The 21,592-nt window shown below is 36.3% G+C and overlaps 4 protein-coding genes across 9 annotated transcripts in view; 1 reads left to right on the top strand and 3 right to left on the bottom strand.

Moving 5' to 3' along the window:
- Positions 1-21,592, bottom strand: part of LOC147484484 (uncharacterized) — an 85,055-nt gene that overhangs the window by 25,853 nt on the left and 37,610 nt on the right. The gene's annotated exons all lie outside the window — the stretch shown is intronic.
- Positions 6,800-21,547, bottom strand: LOC147484487 (ubiquitin-activating enzyme E1 2-like). Of its 5 annotated transcripts, none has more exons than XM_086580479.1 (9): positions 21,506-21,547; positions 19,933-20,027; positions 19,395-19,488; positions 19,200-19,236; positions 19,044-19,100; positions 18,078-18,295; positions 15,802-16,290; positions 7,351-7,457; positions 6,800-7,147 (listed from the first exon to the last, which is right to left on the bottom strand). In XM_086580479.1, the coding sequence occupies exons 5-7, from the start codon at positions 19,096-19,098 to the stop codon at positions 16,246-16,248; spliced, it is 318 nt and encodes a 105-aa protein (XP_086436605.1). In that variant the 5' UTR covers positions 19,099-19,100; positions 19,200-19,236; positions 19,395-19,488; positions 19,933-20,027; positions 21,506-21,547; the 3' UTR covers positions 6,800-7,147; positions 7,351-7,457; positions 15,802-16,245. The 5 variants fall into 5 exon arrangements, with proteins under 5 accessions (XP_086436605.1, XP_086436607.1, XP_086436609.1 ...); XM_086580481.1 differs by having other exon boundaries at positions 15,802-15,882; XM_086580483.1 differs by lacking the exons at positions 6,800-7,147; positions 7,351-7,457 and adding exons at positions 10,016-10,115; positions 10,272-10,319 and having other exon boundaries at positions 15,802-15,882.
- Positions 6,935-7,600, bottom strand: LOC147484489 (auxin-binding protein T85-like). The gene is made up of 3 exons (XM_086579757.1): positions 7,555-7,600; positions 7,351-7,457; positions 6,935-7,147 (listed from the first exon to the last, which is right to left on the bottom strand). The coding sequence occupies exons 1-3, from the start codon at positions 7,598-7,600 to the stop codon at positions 6,935-6,937; spliced, it is 366 nt and encodes a 121-aa protein (XP_086435883.1).
- On the top strand, positions 11,225-13,597 carry LOC147484488 (protein IQ-DOMAIN 6-like). The gene is made up of 5 exons (XM_086579756.1): positions 11,225-11,290; positions 11,392-11,404; positions 11,486-11,646; positions 12,844-13,002; positions 13,188-13,597. The coding sequence occupies exons 1-5, from the start codon at positions 11,225-11,227 to the stop codon at positions 13,338-13,340; spliced, it is 552 nt and encodes a 183-aa protein (XP_086435882.1). The 3' UTR covers positions 13,341-13,597.

The raw sequence follows: 21,592 nt of genomic DNA, 5'->3' as shown, positions 1-21,592 counted from the left end.
AATTATTCTACACGGCAGGTAAATAATTCACCAATGCATCAGAAAACTTCAATGTTACAATGTAACATAAATTTTTTATGATGGCTAGTTTGTGGGAGTTTTAGGTCTGTGTGCGTGTGGTGAAATTTTCAAATTCTTATGTTTCGTTTACTGGATCCGATCTCTGCCAAATATATCCGATCTTTGCCACTGAAATGGAGACCTTGATTCATAAGCCAACAAAGTCAGTCATTAACTGAAGTTCAGAACTTAAGATACACAGTCAAAACCACCGGATATCTGAAACAAGGGATTCACATTTGGAAAACAACCTAGTACTTATCCATGTTGCCTTGTTTTGCATTTTTGTTTGTAAACTCCTCTATGCTCATTTCTGGTGTATAACAACAATCTGTGTACTTTAGAAATCAGGATCAATTGACTGAATGCCGGAGATGCCTCCATTTGCAGAGCGGGTCCTATAAGTCAAAGACTTGGGCAGTACAGAGACCTCAATCATGATCAAGAGGTGGAGGGTCGTTAAAATCAACAAAAAGACGTGTGGATGATTGAATCTTAGAATAGCCTCCGAAGGTGTAAATCTTAGTGCCTAAGACCACACTGGAAGCGAAATATTCGTATGATACTGGTTTTCCAAAAGGTCTGGATGTAACTAGGGAGAGGCGGCCTTGCAGTTGCATATATGTAGCTGATAGGTGCTAAACTCATGGTTGGGTATGTTGTACCAAATTCTCTTAAACGGACATGTTATATAGTGTCTTGAGCATGTTATATAGTGTCCTGCACATGTTATATAGCGTCGTCTCGTCTGTTAAATAAGTTAATAAGTGTAAATTAAAAAATTTGGTCAAGACACTATATAAGTTGTTCAAGACATTATATAAGATGCCCACGAACATGTCCGTTGCGTTTAAGAGAAAATCTGAGGGTGTGGTACCTTTATTTATTTATTTATTTTCCCTCTCTTCTTTGCTTTGCCCTTTAACAATTTTCAACATCTCATCCCTGAATGGCATAGGAATTCCCGTTAACCAATTTAGTAGTAGTCTTCCACCAGACATGGGCGTCACTCTTCCTAATCTCCTCGGTTTCTATGGTGGTGGAAAACAACTTTCTGGATTACTCCCAGTTTCACTAGCTAATGTTTCTAAACTTCAACGATTTGATATTCCAGAAAACAATTTCAAAGGACAAGTTTCTAAGGATTTTCAATTCCATCAAACTATGGAATTGGGATGCAATCAGCTAGGAACAGGAGAAGCTCATGATTTGAGTTTTATCACTTATTTGACCAACTCCAGTAATCTAAAGATATTGGCCTTGCACCAAAACAATTTTGGAGGTGTTTTCCCGAACTCTATTACCAATCTCTCCAACCAAATGGAGTTGTATTTAGGACACAATCAAATATCTGGAGTCATCCCAGAAGGAATTGGGAACCTGGTCGGTTTGTTTATATTATCTCTTTATTCTAATAAATTTTACGGTAGTATTCCATCTTCTATTGGAAAACTTCATAGTTTACAGCTGTTAATTCTCTCCGGAAACAAATTGTTTGGACCGATCCCATCTTCTCTAGCAAACAATACTAAATTGATTAAATTGTTTTTAGGAACGAGCGTGATTTGGAAGGAAACATTCCTTCGTGTCTTGGTGCTCTTAGCCGATTGCAATTTCTGTGTCTGGAACAAAACAACCTAAATGGTTCCCTATTCCCGTAATTGATGAGCTACTTGATGAGTTACATGGTGCTTATATTTTTTCTAAACTAGATCTCAGATTGGGATTTTACCAGATAAGGTATATGCGCCAGACATTCCGAAGACCGCATTTCGTACTCATGACGGACACTATGAGTTTTTAGTCATGCCATTTGGGTTGACGAATGCTCCTGCCTCGTTTCAAGCGTTAATGAATCCTGTTTTTCAAACCTCATCTCGAAAAGTTCATCCTTGTCTTTTTTGATGACATACTAATATATAGTACTTCTATGGATGAGCACAAGGAACATTTTATGATACACTAGATTTTTTGCGACAACATCAACTATATGCCAAGAGTTGAAATGTTCTTTTGGGCAAGATAAGCCGGAATATCTTGGGCATATTATTTCTAAGCAAGGTGTATGTGCTGATAAGTCTAAAGTGGAAGCTATGGTCAATTGGCCTTTACCTAAGACTATAAAAGGATTGAGGGATTTTTGGGTATGACCGGATATTATAGGAAGTTTGTTCGAGGGTATGGTATCATTAGTAAACCACCGACCGAGATGTTGAGGAAGGACCGGTTTAAATGGAATCAAACCGTAGATGCCTTCAAACTGTTTGAAACAAGCAATGGTTTCTACACTGTCCTCACTCTCCCCAATTTTCATGAGGCCATTTGTGTTAGAAACCGATGCGAGCAAAGATGATATAGGCGCAGTTCTTATGCAAGATGGTTGACCCTTAGCATTTTTGAGCAAGGTTCTTCCCCCTTGCAAGTTGGGTCTCTCGACATATGAAAAGGAATTGTGGGCAATAGTTTTTGCGGTAGAAAATTGGAGGACCTATCTATTTGATAACCATTTTGTGATCAAAACAGACCACCAAAGCTTAAAGTATTTGCTCGAGCAGCAACTCTCTTCTATGTTGCAGCAAAAATAGTTGACAAAACTATTGGGCCTTGACTATGAAATAGTCTACAAAAAAGGGGTTGATAATAAGGTGGCAGATGCTTTATCAAGAATACTAGAAGAAGAAGGTAATTTCCACAATCTTTCTACACTCCAATCATCTTGGTTAACCGAAGTACAAAAGAGTTTGGAAGGGAACGAATTAGCTGAATAGTTGGTAACTCAATTAGTAAGCAAACCTCACGATGCCTCTGATTATTCTTTCAGGAACGGAACATTGCGATTTCAAGGCAAGTTGTTTATTGGGGATAAGTTTGAGGAAGCGAATTATAGAGGAATTACATTCTTCGGGTACAGGTGGACACTCTGGCAGAAAAGCAACCATTAAAAAGGTAGAGCAGTTTTTCTCTTGGCCTACTCTCAAAGCGGGATGTCTTGTGGTGAATCTTTTTGCAACTTGCGATGTGTGTCGACATAATAAAGGTGAATATATCCCATACCCTGGCCTTTTACAACCTCTACCTATCCCTACCCAACCATGGCAAGATATCTCCATGGACTTCATTGAAGGTCTTCCAAATTCAACCTCCAAGAATACTATTTTTGTGGTAATCGACCGAATGATGAAATATGGCCATTTTATAGCTATCGCTCATCCTTATACTGCTAACACAATCGCCCAATATTTCTTTGATCAGATCCATAAGCTTCATGGCCTTCCTACCACCATAGTTTCATATTGAGATACCATCTTCCTTAACCAATTTTGGACTCACTTGTTAAAGTTAGTTGGTACTAAATTACATCATTCCACTGCCTATCATCCCCAATCCGATGGCCAAACAAAACGCTTAAACCAATGCCTTGAGAATTACCTTCGTTGCATGACTAGTGATCACCCTACCCAATGGGCAAAATGGTTGTCCTTAGCAGAATGGTGGTACAACACAAGTTACCACACCACTCTACTGACTACTCCATTTGAAGCTCTCTATGGCTATCCACCCCCTCATTTAGCTACTCCCCAACAATTAGCTACCCGTAACCCGAAGTTCATCGGTTTTTGGAGGGGCGAAATTCTACAATGCAGTTACTCTGGGGAAAGACAGCCAAAGCCCAACAACGAATGAATTTTTATGCCGATAAGCCAATGTAACCCGAACAAGTTTTTGCAGTAGGGGAATGAGTGTATTTGAGGTTGCAGCCTTATAGACAAACCACGTTAGCCATGCGGCATTGAAACCTCAAACTTGCACCAAAATATTTTGGCCCATACAAAATTATTGAGAAAATTGGTTCAATATATAGCATACAAGTTAGACTTGCACGCAACTTCAGCTGTTCATCCAGTTTTCCATGTGTCCTTGTTGAAGAAAAAATTGGTGATGATGTTAACCCTGTGCTACAATTACCTCCCCACCAATGATCAAGGTCAGTTCTTGGTGGAAACCTATTTCTGTATTGGATCGAAGGATGGTTCAAAGAAGGGATCGAAAGCGGTGACTCAAGTCTTAGTTCAATGGTTTAATACACAGCCTGCTGATGCAACTTGGGAAGAATGAAAGAATTCCACTTGGGGGGGTTGAGAAAAGGAGAAACAATGACATGTAACCAAATATATATGTCTACTAATTTATACCTTGATCTAATTAGGAGGCGCATGGAGGTATATAACTGCATTCCCCTTGGCCATCATTATCTCTGTCTTTAGATACTAGATTTTGGGTCTACTAACCGTGTTTACTGTTCAAATGCATGATATAATTGCAAGGGAGGGGTTCTAGGGACACATTTTATCTTGACACGTAAACAAACTCAAAATCGTTAGGAGATTTATAAATTTTGGATTAGACTAATTTTTTGTAGATATGATCTCCTAACTATTCTAAAAATTATTACAAATAATTAAAAAAATCAAAAAATTCCAAACTTGCCAAATGTAGTTAACAATTGGATATCAGAGGTCTGGGGTTCGAACCCCGCTACACACTACACTATTGGATATCAGAGGTCTGGGGTTCGAACCCCGCTACACACTATTGGATATCAGAGGTCTGGGGTTCGAACCCCGCTACACACTATTGAGTTACTGATCTCTTTAAAAACAGGCTTGCCCACACATTTTAAGTAAGTGCCTTCTAGCTTAGTTGGTAAAACCTTTGGGTGATGATATCAGAGGTATGGGGTTCGAACCCCGCTACACACTATTGAGTTACTGATCTCTTTGGTAAAACCTTTGGGTACCTCTTAATTAAAAAACCCCGAAGAAGAAGAGGGCGGGCTTGAAAATTGAGTTTATTGAGTCGGGTTTGATCAGAGCCCACTGCAACCCATAACCCAGTACAATAGCATAAACGGGGCCTCAGCTTGCTAGAATATTATAATGTGAGGTGCAATTGGCCGAATTTGAATAATTCGCCAATTGAATTTTTTTAAGGGATAAACGTATAATATTTTTGAATGTTTGAAAAAATTTAAATAGTTCGTGATTTTTTGCATTGAAATGTATAATACGTATTTTGGCGAATTTTTTAAAAATTTGACTCCAAAAATAATAATAATAAAATGAATGAAAATTGGGTTGCGCTTTTGTTATTTTTTATATATTTTATGTCTTCACTCTTATTTTAAGAGTTTAAGTCCCCAACTCTTATATTTTTAGTAATAAATTAATCCAAAAGCTTTGTTTTTATATTTTTTGGGTAATATTTAAATTGTCATATCATGGTGTGTGTATTTTGAAATTTGAACCGTAATTTCAATCCAAAAACAGATAAATGAAAGTACCTATGTAGACCATTCAATTGGTTTCAATGTTTTTATAGCTAAATTGTTTAGATATATTTGTTATGTTGTAAATAATGACAACTATTTTTAATATTTACTAACATAATATCACGAATTTTTTGACTTCTAAATTTTTGCAACCAAACGTTTAAAACACGTATTAATTAAACACCGCATAATTGCCGTATTGTGAATTTTTGACCGAATATTTGACCGTACCGTTTTTTGAATCACTGATTAATTCTCGAATTATTGCCGTACCGAATTTTGGCCGTATCCCGAATTACTAACAAGGATCTGCTCGTCTCTTTCTTTTTCTTTTTTGGACATTAGACAATTAGTACAGCATCCCCAGCTTCTCATTGATAGAGAAGATCTAAAGTACATTTTCTCTTGTCTATCCTCCATTACGATTAGTACTTTTTTAGATTATCACCATGTAATTCTCTAGCAAACTACGTAGTGCATTCTGCAACCCAATGTGGGGAATTGTCTGAGAACAAGTCATTTGCTTTGGAATCTTGTACTTTTGCCTGTCTATTGAATGTTATAGAAGATTGCAATTCCTTGTTTCCCAGGGGAATTTAGATAAAACATCAAAGTAGTGCGTTCGGGTGTACATGTGAAATTAACTCTTCATAGTATGAGTGGTCGGTACTTCCATTATTGGTACTAGCAAGATGCACGTGCTATGCACGCGATGTTAAACAAAACTTGCCTAAAAGTATAAACATAATTTGGGTGAGCACACTTACAATTGACATTATGTATGAGCAGACACACTGGCAGCCGTTTAAATTTTGAATTGAATGGAACTTTATTCCTATTTGATTTCCAGACATACCTAAGCAATAAACTTTTAAGTATAGCTCCAAATAACATGTACTTTGAGCCTCTCATCATAGCAAGTGCACGTTGCAAACGACAAAGATAAAATGTTAGTGCATCAAAAGCATCTATGTAACGCTATTCACTGAAATCAGTATCCAACCCTTAGGTAAATTGGGCACGCTCGATAAGCCTAAACTGGAGAGGTAGTCTTGAGTAATTGCTGCTATTTAACCGAAGACATTGGCTCTAGTATTTCGCAATGTCGGTTGGCATGATGACATGTCCTGTAGAACGTAGACAATGAAAACTTAAGTTAGTCACGAAACAAATTTACTTTTGGAACCCTCTAACTTGGTGCTTGGGTTATGGGTACTTAACCATATTGGTTGGGTACTTGGGTTATGGGTCTCTAACTTGGTGCTTCAAGCGTTCAAGTGATAATAGGCCTTGGTCAATTTCATGTTAGCAAATTGGGTTATCACAGAATCAGAATCTACATCAGCACCTCACAAGGAAGAGATCAATTTGAATGCAATGGCCTCATGGGACAGAACCAAGATTTATTCACATTGGAATGAGTTTAACGATTCACATTTACGTAAACTACAATTGGATAGGTTACATTGCGTAAATCCCATAATTAACTCCTATGAGGATCTTGCTAAGGCAATAAGGTTTAAGAGCCAAAGAAGTTAACATATCCTATTTCACCAATTTAAAATCGTTCCACAGGTATATGAAATGTACTATTTGAAAAATAGGAAACTCTTGTGGCTTTCCTGGATTCGGCCCATGTGAACTGGAGGCAAGAAAAAGAGCACCAGTCCCTTTCAAGACAATGAAAACCACTTCACAAGAATGCCTCTGAATGGGCGTTCGTGAACCCGGAGCAAATGTCTGAAGCCATACTCCCACCTGAAAATCAAAAGTAACAGATATAGTTGGGTAAGGGGAGCAAAATGGATTCAATTATAGATGTCAGTTTTTAGAGATAAACTTTTAGTTGGCATACCTCAGTTTATAACTCATATTATACACAGAGCTGTTTACTTTCAATATGCTTGTCAAATGAGACCCAATTAGACAAAAACTTAACTTTATGAAGGATTAACACAAACCTCTTTCATCCCATGTAGAAGAGAACCTGCAACTGTCATGTGTGATAGTCGTTCGCTCCCATGGTCACTCTGTGGGAGCTCACTAATATTCCTTACTATCGGTATCCCTACAACATACACAAAAAAGTCACTTCCCTCAACCACATATTAAGTAAATTAATTATTTACTGCATAGTCTAGTAAAAACAATCTTAAGAATAGTACAGAAAAACGTAATTGACTGGATCTTCAAGTCAGTTCTATTAATCATCTCCTATATTCTTTCAGTTTGTAAGCAGAAGTACATGCACCTAACCTATCCTTCTAAGCACAATAAGAACATATTAACAACTGAAAAAACTAAAGGACTAATTTGGTCATAGAATACACTGCAAGAAAGTCTTGTTGGCATGAGGAGGTGGATACGACTTAGCTACTTCTGATCCCAACCAAAGAGGAGAGATATGATTGGATCTGATACTTAGAAGAAATAATCAGAACATAAAGCAGAGTGATCACTACTCTTGAAACTTGTCGGGGCTCGTGATAGCCATTATACACTACACCATAATAGGATATTTGCAACACGCACCTTTTTTGCTTTGCAACGCTTATTTACCGTTAGTAAATTGCCAACGCTAAATAAGCGTTGGCAATGTTGTAAAGCGTTGGTTTATTTGAGTGAATTTCGAATTAATTGCTAACGCTTAAAAAAGCGTTGGAGAAGTGTTACAAATCAAAAACCAAAACAACCGAAATTTCAAAAATAGGGAAACAAAAAGAAATCACCGTCGGTATGTCAAAATAGAAAACCTCTCTTTCTCTCTCACGGCCCATTTGGGTTAGGTTAGGGTTTTATCTTTCTTTGGTGACCCTTGTCCCTCTTTTACGTCCTTCACCCCTCCTCCTCTTTCGAAAAGCACAAAGTCGAATCGAGGTTCATCGTCGGTTGTTAATCGCGATCCCAAGTTCACAAACTTTGTCGAGGTTTCTTTCTATCGACTTATTACTTTCAATTTTTATTATTGTTTATTATTTATTAATACATGTCATGGCCTTGCTAGTTTCGCACACACAAGGTTATCTACGGAGATATCTTTGGACTCTTCTTCTCCATGTGTGTTGACATTCCGATAATGAGTTTGGCTTTATTTGTCGAGATTTTGGATCATTTCTTGACAAGAACTTACGTGAGCTAGATTTGGTCTTTAACTTCCACAAGGTACCTTTTCTTTCACTTACTCTTTTGTCTCATCATGGTTTATCATGGTTTATCACTTCCTCAGTTCCTCACATCCTTTAAATTTCACTATTGTTTTGCATTTAGCCAACTACATGTGATGATACCATTTTAAGTTCATCCATTTCATTATTTTGATAGATTCAGAGATCTATGGTGCAATTTCAGATTTCAAGAACGCACTTTGTTGAAACAAAATGATAAATATCAAACCCTTGATTTTCTATATATTTTACCGACATATAGGTTATATAGTATGGTATTTTGATATCAAGGAAAATGCAAAATAGTTTGTAAAGATTAGTGGACATATATATTAGAAAAATCAATATTGAACATCTGATATTCTCGTTAAGTCGGGATATTCTCATTATCTTTCAACATTCTTGTATATTAATATATATGTCTTCCTCGAAGTCATCATCTCTAATAATATCACCCCCTTCTTTTTTCAAAAACCAGTCATGCTTGCATTCGAAAATCTCTCTTAAAACTGTGTTTGTAGATGGGGCGATAGGCTAAGGGTTTATGAGAGAACTTGTAGATAGGGTGAAATCGAGGAGTGACTTTCAGCCTCTGTCAAGTTTCTTTCGAGTCCCAAATGAATTTACTTGTTTACTCCCGTGACTCAAACAGGTAACTAAAGGTGGTATTTGTTAAATCTGTAAAAGTAAATACCCCTGTGATGAGTTACTTGAATTTCTACTTTCTATTTCTGAAGTTGTACATTGTTGTTTTGTTCTTCCAAGTTTCAACTCGTCATTAAATCACCCTCTTTGTAGTATTGTGGCGCTTGATTTAGTGGTGTTGACCTCATCACGTTTTGTTTTTCTCTGACTTCATGAATGCTTGGTTTAGCTCTTGGTGCGATGGGACCGGCGTTTCTTAGTTCTTCTACCCTTAACCGGAAGCTATAGACCCATCTAAAGCCAATGTGTGGTTGTTTCCTATCTTTGAAGCAATATCTTTGTTGGTGCTAGTTTAAGCTTCTTTGGAAAGTCCATCTTGGGCAAGGTTGGAGAGTTAAGACAAAAGTCTCGGATGGTATGAACCTTATCATTTTAGATTGATTGCGTTTTCTTTCTTTTATGTGGCCTAACTGTATGCATCGTATGCTTGGCGGCTTGAGCAAGAGGGATGATTTATTCTTCAAGGAGTGCGGATGCACTTATATACCCTCTATGGTCCTTGTTACCTGCCTTTTGTAATTATCCTTTAGATCTTGCTAGTAGTTTCAAGGATCGAAGAAAGGATTGTGTGATGCGCTTTGTGATGAGCGATGTGCGTGGCATAATCTGTTCGAGTCTCTGATTCTCATTCAATGAGAACAAAAGTTTGTTGGAAGAAAAAATGATCTCGCTCAATGATAACATAAGCATTCTTTGTACAAAGAGCTAAAGCAACTTATACCCCTCAAGTTGCGGTAGGAATTTGAATGTAATTGAAGTTAGCTGCTCGCGAATTTTTATCGGTATTATCCGGCGTCTTCATGAAATCAACAACTGATAGTGGTGGATGTGTGCAAGTATTTGCATATGCTTGTTACCTGCTTCATTGAGATAGATGTATTTATTGCATGGATTTCCCTTGTTATTTTTCTTAGTTCAAAGTCTGCTCACAAGTTTCATTGTATCTTTAGTATTCACACGTTCATATAGGTATGTAGTAAAATGTATTTCGTGATACCCCTCAATTGACCCACCTGGAAATGTTAATAAGAGCTGATCTTTGTGTGGGGCAGTCTCGTCACCTGCATATAGACAAAATCACATAGTTAACAGTGAGGATTGAAATTTTGGACATTGTAAACTTTTATCCATTCATCATATTTTTTTGTAGTTACTAAAAAAAAGGATTTTCGATGATCCCCATGGCTGTGTTATCCTTAAGAACCATTATTTTGGCTTTGAGAAGTTTAGTAATTCTATTTGTACCGTTTGTAGTCCACAATTGGTCAGTTTGCTTCAATATCAGATAAGGAAGTAGTCAGGGGACTTTTTGAGCATACAATGGTTAAACTTTTGAAGGTGACTCAAGGAGCTGGTAAAGCAGAGCTGTGAAGAGCTGTTAAGTAATTAAATTTTGAAGAGTTTTAAGAATTATAGTGACGGCAAGGCAGCGTGAAGGTGTCTAAGATGCAAAAAAATTACAACTTGAGGGACCGCGTCTTCTCTCGAATAAATTACAACTCAAAAATCAGTTCCCATCTCTCCCAAATACTTCGTCTCTTCTTCACCACTCCTCTCCCGTTCCCATTACTAAACCAAATTCGCCTTCGATTAAAACATAGAAATCTAGAAATGAAGTTTGAACAAACTGCAGAAATGATTGAAGTAAGTCTCGAAGGCAAATAAGACGCTGAAGAAAAAGGAGATGTGCCTAGAATAACATTTCGAAGATGCTACTTGATTTAATTGAGAAAGGGGACGATAGCCGTGAAAGCTCAGAATTGTCTGAGACTTCCGATTGTTCCGACCTTATGTTGAAATCAGGTTAGGTATTTGAAATTTCCCTTTCTTATTTTCTTTCTCTTACTTCGACTAATCTCGTGTTATTATATATATATAGAAGGGTCGGTCGAAGAGAAAGGACACACACTCTCTCTCTGTTTGAAGTTTTGAAGGTGGAATCAGCTCAAAGAACTGATTTTTAACAATGGGTGCTTTAGGGAAATGCCTAAAATCAATAGTTGGTGTGAAAAACCAGGAAAAAGATGACCAAGTAAGTTTGGAAAAAAAAAAAAAACTCTCATTTTGTTTCATTTCTTCTTGTTTTTGTTTGTTTTCTTGAGTTTTAAGGTTTGGATATTTTGTTTTGTGAAGGAGAAGGTTAGTGGTAATAAGAACAAGAAGTGGAAACTATGGAGAAGCTCATCGGAGATTTGAGTCTGAGGTGGAAAAGGTTTTCAAAACGAAGTCATCATAGAGCCGCCCGAGGAGACTTCGAGTGTTCTTATTTCTACGATGCTTTTAATCTTCTTTGTTGCTACTATAGTTCGTGCTCCACCTAAAAATTTCAGGGTTGTGAGGCAAGAATGGGCTGCTATCCGGATTCAAACTGCTTTTCGTGGGTTTCTGGTAATCGAGTTTCTTTTGTTTTAATGTTTTGTTATGTTTTTAGTTTGAATTGCTTAAGCTTGTTTTTTAGATTGATGGATGGTTAGATTATGATGGAATGTGTGTTGTTGAGGTACATCGATCTCAATTTACTGTTAGTGTTGACGTGTTGTTGGTTTCTGTTACGAAGTGTTCACTTATTGGGGAAAGAGTTGAAACTAGAGAGAATTTGAAGAATAGTTGGTATTTGTTCTAATTTTCAGCTCATTGATGTTCATGCAATTGAGTTTTTCTCTTTAGTTGATTAGTTGGTCCTAGACTCCTAGAGTTTGTGTCCACTATTAATACTTGAATGGATGGACCATTTCTAATTTTTGAGAGATGGGGACTCTGGCTAGTGAATATCATTGCTCATTGGAATGGTTGAAAATACTAAGTTTATTTTGAGTACTAAACTTTTTTAAGTTAATTTAAAAAAAAAAATCTTTTTGAGTGAACTGTAATAAAGCAAGACGTTGGACTTGTATCTAGGCTTGGTATGAATCTGCATAGCAAAGTGAACTAGTTAATTCTAACGTGGTAGTGCGTTTGGCATCTATCTTTGATGTCGGGCACCGTCAAAGCCAAGGTGCTTAAGATGCCAATTTAGTGAAAGTTGGTGTGGCTTGTCGTCAGATGCATTGCCTTGGTGCTCCAAGTTTTATTGTGTAATGTTTGTTGTGTTTGTGGAACCGACAGAAAGTTTCTTGTGCTTTTACAAGGTAATGTATAACCAAATACTGATTTTTTCCTAAGGGTCTAAGCTGTCATCTTTTATTATTTTATAGAATTCATCATTTAAAAACTTAGATATCCTATGGCTGAGTTGGATAAGTGTGGTAATTCTATGAAGAAGGCAATGAAAATCTGGTTTCATTTGGTGCTAGGGAGAGGATAATTCTTGATAAATGTGGTTGGCTACTTAATTAGGATAATGGTGGGATGAGAAATGTCCTTTGGTGTGGAACATTGAAAGCATTGTATGACTGTTGAACCCCTGGTAGGATAGAGTGTAATCATTAGAAATACAACAAGGAATATTAGATTCAGCTTAGTTGAACTCTCTTCCCCATCTAGCTAGGACATCATCTTTTTGTAGTATGTATTTATCCAACAATACTTAAGCTTGTAGTTAAATTGGTATACTCTTCCTTGAATTGTGTTTAAACAAATTTTCAGGCAAGAAGGGCATTAAGAGCCTTGGAAGGAGTCATGCGGCTGCAGGCTCTTGTTCGTGGCCGCCAAGTGAGAAAAAACAAACAGCTGTGTGACATTGAGGTGCATGCGCGGGCACTTGTTCGTGTTCAGGCCCGTGTAAAAGCAAAGGCGTGCTCACATGTTTGTAGAGGAGGTCGTCTACAGAAATTCTTTGAGTGATTGTCGCAGACAAGGAAGATATGTTGAAACAAGTTGAGGTATGGTAGCTGACTTCTGTAATGTGGAACGATGTATTCTCTTTCCAATGTGCTTGCTACTATGCAAATTTCTTAGAGTTGCATTCAAATTTGTAATAATAACATTGTTATCTTCAGGAAGGATGGTGTGATAGTCAAGGAACTTTGCATGAAATTAGAACAAAGCTACAAATGAGGCAAGAAGGAGCTGTTAAGAATTTCTATGTAAATCATTTTGTTGCCGAATGCCTCTCCAACAAGAATGGGGCGGTTCTTGATTAATTTTCCACTTATTACAAGCACATGTCCATATTTGAAAAACGTATGAATTGTTTAAAACTTATTTTCTGGAACATTTCTTGGGACCTGCTGAAGACATGATTCTTAATTTCTTATTCTATTCAAAATTCCTGACATTGACATGGTGCAAATTATTAGTGGACAGGTACGTGTATTTAGTTGGATCTTGCATATGATGTACACAGCTTGCGTAATGGAAGAACTTTACTCAAATGAGCTTGTTGAAGCGGAAAAAGATTGCAAGCCCTCTTGTGATCGAACTTCATTATACGTGTGCCAACAGTAATAAGTGCTCATATTAAATCGAAAAGACTATCTTGGCTGTTGTACATGCAAAAAGGTAAAGTAAAATTAGGTGAGCTTCATAGGTCCTTACACTTTGTGATTTTCTACATATAATCAATTACTTTGTGATGCTTCGAACCTTGGGATATTATTCTATTGGTTATTATTGTTTTAGTGGTTACGAAAAAGAAATTTATGTGACTTGTTATTATGTGTTTCTTTTTGGCATTAAAGAACAACTCAAATGATTTTTGATAATGGATATGGAAATAAATTGTTGAATGGGGAAATAAATCAGGCAACTTGATATCTGCTTATGAATAAACTTATAAGTCCGGACTTTGCACTATTAGATAAATAGATTTTATTAGAATGGACTTTGCACTATTGCACTATTTTCTTTACTTTTAACATCCTAGCTTGGTTGACACTTGCCGGTTGTGTTATGGTTTCGATTGTGTATGTCTTTGTTCGTTTTGCGGTTTAAATTGTTTATGAAAGGCTGAAGTGCGATTTTTAATCACATGTCATGTCATTAGGTGAGAGTGCCCCTTCACGGGTCGATATAAACACTTGGTGGAATCATAGATACATTTGCCAACTTTGTATGGGAACTGCTTTGTTGTTAAGGTATTCAATGTTCTTTCCCATGTTGCTTTGTTAGGTTTCTTTTTTACCTACATTGGTCGTGATTGCAAATGTCTCGGATAAATGCTATAAATCGACAACAGAGGCAACTTGCCTAATTCTAAGTGTGGATGAGACCGTGAAGAACCCAAAGGTAAGGTTTTCTCCAGCTAGTTGTATGGCGTTTGTAGTGTTATCTATCAAACATGTTACTTTCGGCCAAAAAAGTTCAGTGTCTTCATATCCCAAGAGTTCAGTTGTTCAGCCTTCTGTTATTTCTTTTTTCATTCCACTGTGCCATCCTTGGTAGTCACAGTGTTTTTAATTTTTCTTTGCATTGTTATTTTCTAATGGCTATTCATTGTATTGATAATCAAATTGGAGAGTGCACAAGGAGATGCTACTTGCTAGAGCGATGGGTTGAGGCGTGGCGCAGGCGGGGTTTACGTGGCGTGGAAGGGAATCGAAGGCATTGAACTTTTTGGGTTGAAGATGCCAAAGACCTTCTAGAGTGAAGGGAAGATTTTGAAAGCAAGGGTGGTTTGTTTTCGTGAGAAGTTTGCTTTCTGTCCTTAATTTTGTTTGCTTCAGTTTGGAGTGAGTTTGTAGCTATATATATATATATATATATATATATATTTGTCTAAACCATTCTTGTATTCATTGGATTCTTGTATTCATTGGTTATTGTAGGTTTAGTTGGTCTCGCTACAAAATATGAGAAATCATTTTTTTTTTATTAGCAACCCATCAGCAACGGTTTATAACCGTTACAAATGAATTTTAAATTATTTTTTTTAAATTAACTAACAACTTTGCAACGATTTACAAACCGTTGGTAAAATTTTAACAAATTACCAACGCTTAAAAAGCGTTCGTGAAATAAAAAACCGTTGCAAAGGTTTTAAATATGTGTACGAAATAGTTATAATAAGCGTTGGAAATTTCTGTTTGCAACGCTTTGAATTTCTGTTTGCAACGCTTTTTAAGCGTTGGAAATTTCTGTTTGCAACGCTTTTTAAGCGTTGCAAATATTTCCAACACTTTACCGACGCCATATTTGCAACGCTTAAAAAGCGTTGCGAAAATTATTAGCAACGCTTTTTTGCCGTTGCAAATAGCCTGTTATGGTGTAGTGATAGCAATTTACAGGTATGAATAATTATTATACACTAAAAAAATGAAAGAGACCATTGTTCACACAAAGATCCTCCCCCAAGTAACATGCTAATACACCTATTAGCTAGTGATTCTTTCCTTCTAAATTCTAAAAACAATATTTGACAACCTAATAGCTTTCTCTGCAAGAGTCACCAACTGTTTGTTGGGAATCCTGTAATGATTACTTTTAAGAGTCCATGAGTCTTGGGCATACGTGCTAGGACAATTCTAGTGAACTGTACCTCTCCACCTTATACTTGACATGATACCAAAGTTGCAACTTAATTACAACAATCCTTTACCTTTTTGCATACAAACAATATAAGTAAATTTTGAACTGTAAAAGCGCATATAACCGATAGATACTTACCGTTCACGCCTTTGAAATTAATTGGAATGATAATACAATATGGTTCATTCTATCTTAGAAATGATTTTCAATCCAAGACGCCTGAAACAAAAAAAAAAATGTTTATCAAGTATATATGGTACAAAAAACTTTGGATCCTAAACTGAAATAAGTATAGTAGCCTATGTTCAAGTAAGTACCCCGCTGGTACATGAATCCATGTAAAAGAATGTTGAAATTCAAACTAATCCCCTTGTTAAAAATAGAGAAATGCAAGCTAATCTTGAACTGCAAGCCAATTCACTCATACTAATTAACAACTCTTAGTATGACAGGACTGATTGACAACCCATTCCAATTGATTAACCAAAAAAACTCTTATTGTGTTAGTAGGTCACATGCATGTTAGTATCATGTGCAAAAAAGAATTCAGCAACTGGTGTAAAGCGACACCATTTGGTTCGGCTAGTATGCATACCACAAGTTGTTCACTTGTCCATGGTAAATCTCCTACTCATAAGACAATGAAAAAAATTAGTCAAGGTATTGCATTTAAAATTTGGTATAGTATAATTTGTTTGACGATAGGGCACGTGCATAGCATGGATCTAATTGTATGCATGCTACCTATGACCAAAGGTAATGGCATTAGTAACAATTAATCACATTTTTTTAGCTTGTCTTAAATCCCACCATCAACACCCCTGTCTTAAAAGGTATTATTAGTTAAACATTGCAACCTAAATATGATATTATATGATGCCAATATTCACATATCAGAAAACCTTGAGTGCCTTGTATTCAAGTTCAGTTCTCAAGTATTATTATTGGATTCAAATTCACATATTAGTTGGAACCCTTAGTTCAACCCATTAGGCGATTAATTGATAATAATGAAGAGGTCCTAGTCAGGTTGGCATTTCACCTAGAGTCTGGGAGACATAACTGATATACAATTCACTACAGTTCAGCATAGAATGAGCAGAGAGCTCAAGAAACAGTTAAACAAATTGACCTATCAAAAGAAAGCTAGAGACCGAAGAAGAAGCTACTCAAACATTGTTTTATCAGAATATAGATATGCTACACCTGTAGTAATGCTTTCCACCACTTCATAAAATTCACTTTCTAGAAAACCTTGAATCGGAAATCTAAAAGTGAGCTCAAAATAGACCCAGGCAAACACAAGCATTTGCAGCTATTATAGCCAGCCTTCGTAGCAGAGAACATAAATCTAAAAAATCAGATCTAGTAATCAAATGTAATTAAATTGTGAGTGACAGTGTGTTCCAATAAACTCATAAGTCATAACATCAATATGATTTGCTATAAATTTAATACACAGCCATTTCTTGGAGTAAGGTTTTAAATAATGCACTGAGGTTTATGCCTCAAGGCGTGCCTTAAGCCTCTTATAGGTTTAGCGCATTCATGGTTAACTGCTTAAGCCTCACACATATTCTTATTACTTTTTTTCTTTGATTTTTTTGAAAATTTAACCCCTCATAACTTCTTTAAAGATTAAAAACTCACTATTAGATTATGTTTTGAGCATTAAAACATCTCATTCTATTAGAATCCCAAACTTCCACTATCAATGTCCATTTTTCATCCATTTTTTTATTTTTTAAATATTAAGGCTTAAGCTTCAAGCACCTCTAAGGCTTAGATGCACTTCTTTAAACACTGCCTAGGAGAACTTGTTAGCTTGTGATTTAGTGTTAGTGGTGTAGGAGACTCTGAACAAATTCATGAGACATACCAAGCACCATTGGTAATGTATCTTTAAAGAAGTGCAATGAGTTGAAAGCCACAAGAATCAATATCTTTATCAAACACTAATGTGTAGAGTGTTCCGGGACAAAAGAACAGGTTGCAATATGCAGCTGAGCAAAAATCAAACAAAACCAACAAAGCACTAAAGTAACGAAATTATGTGTGATAAGCACATCCGTTAACTATGAAATTTTTTTCTAAAGAATGCATCGAAACATTTTGGGTCCTTTAATATATTGTTCAAGTACAAAGGCATCCAATTTTACTTCAAGCACTTCAGTTGCAAGTTTACTATATAACAAAATTTATGGGATTTGTGCAAGTGATAAGCATATGAAAAATGTCATGAATTATATAGAAAGAGAAACGCAGCTTAGAAGTTCAGTTCCTTCAAATTTCTGGGTTCAAGTGAGAATGTATACAATTTAACTCTCAAGCGCTTGTGCTAAGTTTATTATATATGGAAGGCTGACCTGAGCCATCAGGAGATACAACAATAGGAGAAGACGTGGAAACAATACCTGAAAGTTGGAAAGTAGTTCCTTGGTTAATTTGGTTGTATTGGTGGAAACGAAAACAGCGTTATTTAGTTCCTGAAGCTTCTGCACAGAAGCCAATGCCCGATTCTTTCCCACATCAACCTCAGAGAAGATGAAATTGCTGGACAAATCCCATAATTCCATTGTTCCTTCGTCATGCAATGTCACAGATTTGACGCCAGCAAGTATAAGGTTCTTTGCTGCAAGAGGCAAAGGTCAATTGTTAGAATAGTCCACCATAACCAAACAGAAAGAGATAAATAACATTCGAAACCAAGACAGAGATCATATACAAATAGGACAATGAACCCTTCACAAATTGGGAATGTCGTGACTTTCTATTATGGCAAAAGTTGGCACCCTTGAGGTTAGATTTGAAAATTAAGTCACTTATATCTCAAAGAGAAAACAAAACTAAAAAAAAATTAAATGTATCAAGATGTGAATTTAATGAAAAGCAAGAAGGTAGACTGCACAAAACATGCCACACACCAAATTTTCTTATATCTTACGAACTTAATGGAGGAGAGCATAGTTGTCAAATCATATAATATATCGTTTTCCATTTTTTTGCATATCGTATCGTGTATCGTAAGATATGGTATTTTTAAAATTAATTATAAATATATGTATATATGAGTTATTTTAATATATATATTGTTTAGCATAGGTGCTCTATCAGAACCGATCTAGATTGTTTAGCATATTTAGCAGTAGCATTTAAAGATGAGAAACTGGTGATGAGATGTTGCTTCTTTAAGGTCTGAAACCCATTAGGCGATTAATGTGGCTCAAATGTGTGTACCAGCCATCATGAACATACTAAAATTTCTAACTTACACAAGTGTGAGTTGCATTGCCAAGATATGACATAAAACAGTTGTTTCGGCATCGGAAATTAAAACAGAAGCATAGAAGGATGCACATAGCTAGAGAAATTAAACCTACCATAAGATCCACAACCATCATTGCCAAGACAAATAAAATGATAGCCGAACTCCATAACTGCGATTTAAAATTGAAAGCATAAAGAACATCACTTCCTTAACTCTCAGTTTATCATAGATTAAAAAATAATGCAAGGTAAAGAAGAAGTATACACACCTGCATGTGATTAGCAGGCATACAACAAAAACAGCACCTGTTGAACCAAAGACCAAGAAATTTCAGTAAGCAGTCAGATGTGAATCACACTTCAAACTTAAGATTCTGTAAGATAGAAAGGACCACACTGCCCTTAGTATCTATTTTAAATTCTGAAATAATCAATTGACAAATTAAAGTTTTAAGAGTTCTCACCAAGAGCTATAGCAATGTTGATCAATGTTGTCCTCCATATATCCAGGTATCGTTCGAAAAATATGTAAAACACCGAATACGGATAAATATCCATCTACATCAAAAAGATAAAGTCAGGGGAACTACTGTCAAGGACTGCAGGATGCAAACGACATCAAATTCTGTTAAATCGAATCTCTCAAAGCATTGGTAAAAGTAACATATAGAAGTTGCAACACTCTGGATGGAAGTCACCTGCTAATTCTACAATCCCTTCCAAGCTTAGTATAGATTTATTAGAAGAAGAAAAAAATCGAGCTAGAGATGGACAAAAGGTGGTTTTTATTCAAATACAAAATAATTATACAACAATTCTCCTAAACAGTATGTCTTCATAACGTATTGAGAAACTTAAACAATAATAAGAAATGTCCTCATTAGATCTGTCATCTCCAAATGGAACACACGCAGACCTTACACTGGCTAGGATGAGGGGCCTACATCAATCATGAATGATCGTACTAATAGAATGTCTAATCAAAATCTCGCAAAGTAGTACCTAAACCCACCAACACTTGCATATTAACTATTCCAACAATCTCCAAATGGCCAATAAGCTTCATCACATAAGCTCCGATCGAATCCATCTTGTTTCTGCAGATAAAGGAAATTCAACTTTGGTAAATAATAAACACACTGATCACATCGCATAATTTACAATTGGAGTTCTGAAAATTTAACTACAGTTACGTTATACAGTTGGTCATTTTAATCAGTTTTTGTTTATGGCCCAAGTATGAGCAAAGTAGTCTAAAGCCTTACGGAGAAAATATGAGCAAAGCAGTTCTAAAGTCGTACTCACTTACTTGGGAGGGTCATAATAGTTTGAACTATCAATATTTGTTGGGGTAGTAAAGAAAAAAAAAATCAGTGAAAAACAGAATATTCTTACAACTCTAAAAATTCTTAAGACACTTGAGCTTTCTATAGTCCTGCTAATGTTAAGACAAAAACATTTGCGCTTTTCATTATCCTCTACTTGGGACTGCATCATTATGACTACTTATTCCCATCTCTTCCAAGCAAGGAGCTCTAGTTCAGATTCAAAGTAGGCATGTCTTCTTCATGTAAAGTTACCCATGCTTAAATCCCATCACCAATCTTTGTATCCATAACCACAATAAAATTCTCATGAAAGGACTAAGGACTGACCCATATGGGATTTTACCACTCAAAAAATCCACTTCATAGTAAGGGCACCTACACCAACCACTAAATGATGAGACCAATGGCTCTGCAAAGACGGTATGCACCAAGTCGTTCTCTAAAACAATTAGGAAAAAAACTCTAAGATCGGGTTGTGCTTTCTTTATATATTCAACTTCAATCTTCTTGATAGACTCCTTCCGGACATTGCAACTCTGCGATCCACAATGAGATAACCAAAAGAATCTTTGAGACAATGGTGGACTCATCCTATTACTTAACTTCACAAGTACACTTGTCATAACTAATTGTATTGTCGGTCCAGTCGCGGACTTAGCGGGTTAGTGAGACATCGCAATAAGAGTGTCATCAACGCCTCCATACACATGCATTGGGCTTATCATGTATAACTCATTGGCGGATTCAATTTTAAGAGCAACTAAGCCAACACGTCAAATACAAAACTCTTATCGACAACTTCTTGATTGCTTCTAGTGTGAGGTACCCCGTAAAGAGGGCATTTCTCTAGGAGGAAGAGCGACTCTTATCGAATTCAACATCGGAGACACAATGGTTTTATCATAGGCGTGACAATTGGGCTGCTCACGTATTGGTTACTGATATTAAGAATTGCTACATCAGCAACCTTATGTGATATAGATGATTGATTACGCTGCAATCACCATTCCACCAAATAATCAAATGTGGTAACTTGAAGGCGACAAATAACTCCATGCCAATTCAATACACGGTGGTTCAATTCATTGACTTTTTGGACTGCTAAGATTTAAGCATGCCCGCACTCATTAACATGTATTAGGTGGACATGTCCTAGTGCTATTAAACTTCATGATTTTCCAATGAGCTCCTGCAATTGAAGTTAAAATAAAGTTTAAGGTACCAAATGACTGAAATTATAAACAAACCTTGAAGCATCGGCAAAGTAAGAACCAAGTTGTCATTCCTTTAGCATGGCATGCCAACAATAGGATCTATAGAAGATGGGGGAGACA

The sequence above is a fragment of the Coptis chinensis genome, chromosome 8 (assembly GCF_015680905.1).
Source record: "Coptis chinensis isolate HL-2020 chromosome 8, ASM1568090v1, whole genome shotgun sequence".
Taxonomy (NCBI): domain Eukaryota; kingdom Viridiplantae; phylum Streptophyta; class Magnoliopsida; order Ranunculales; family Ranunculaceae; genus Coptis; species Coptis chinensis.
Note: the sequence above shows the minus strand (reverse complement) of the source record. Positions and strands in the feature narration are given on the sequence as shown.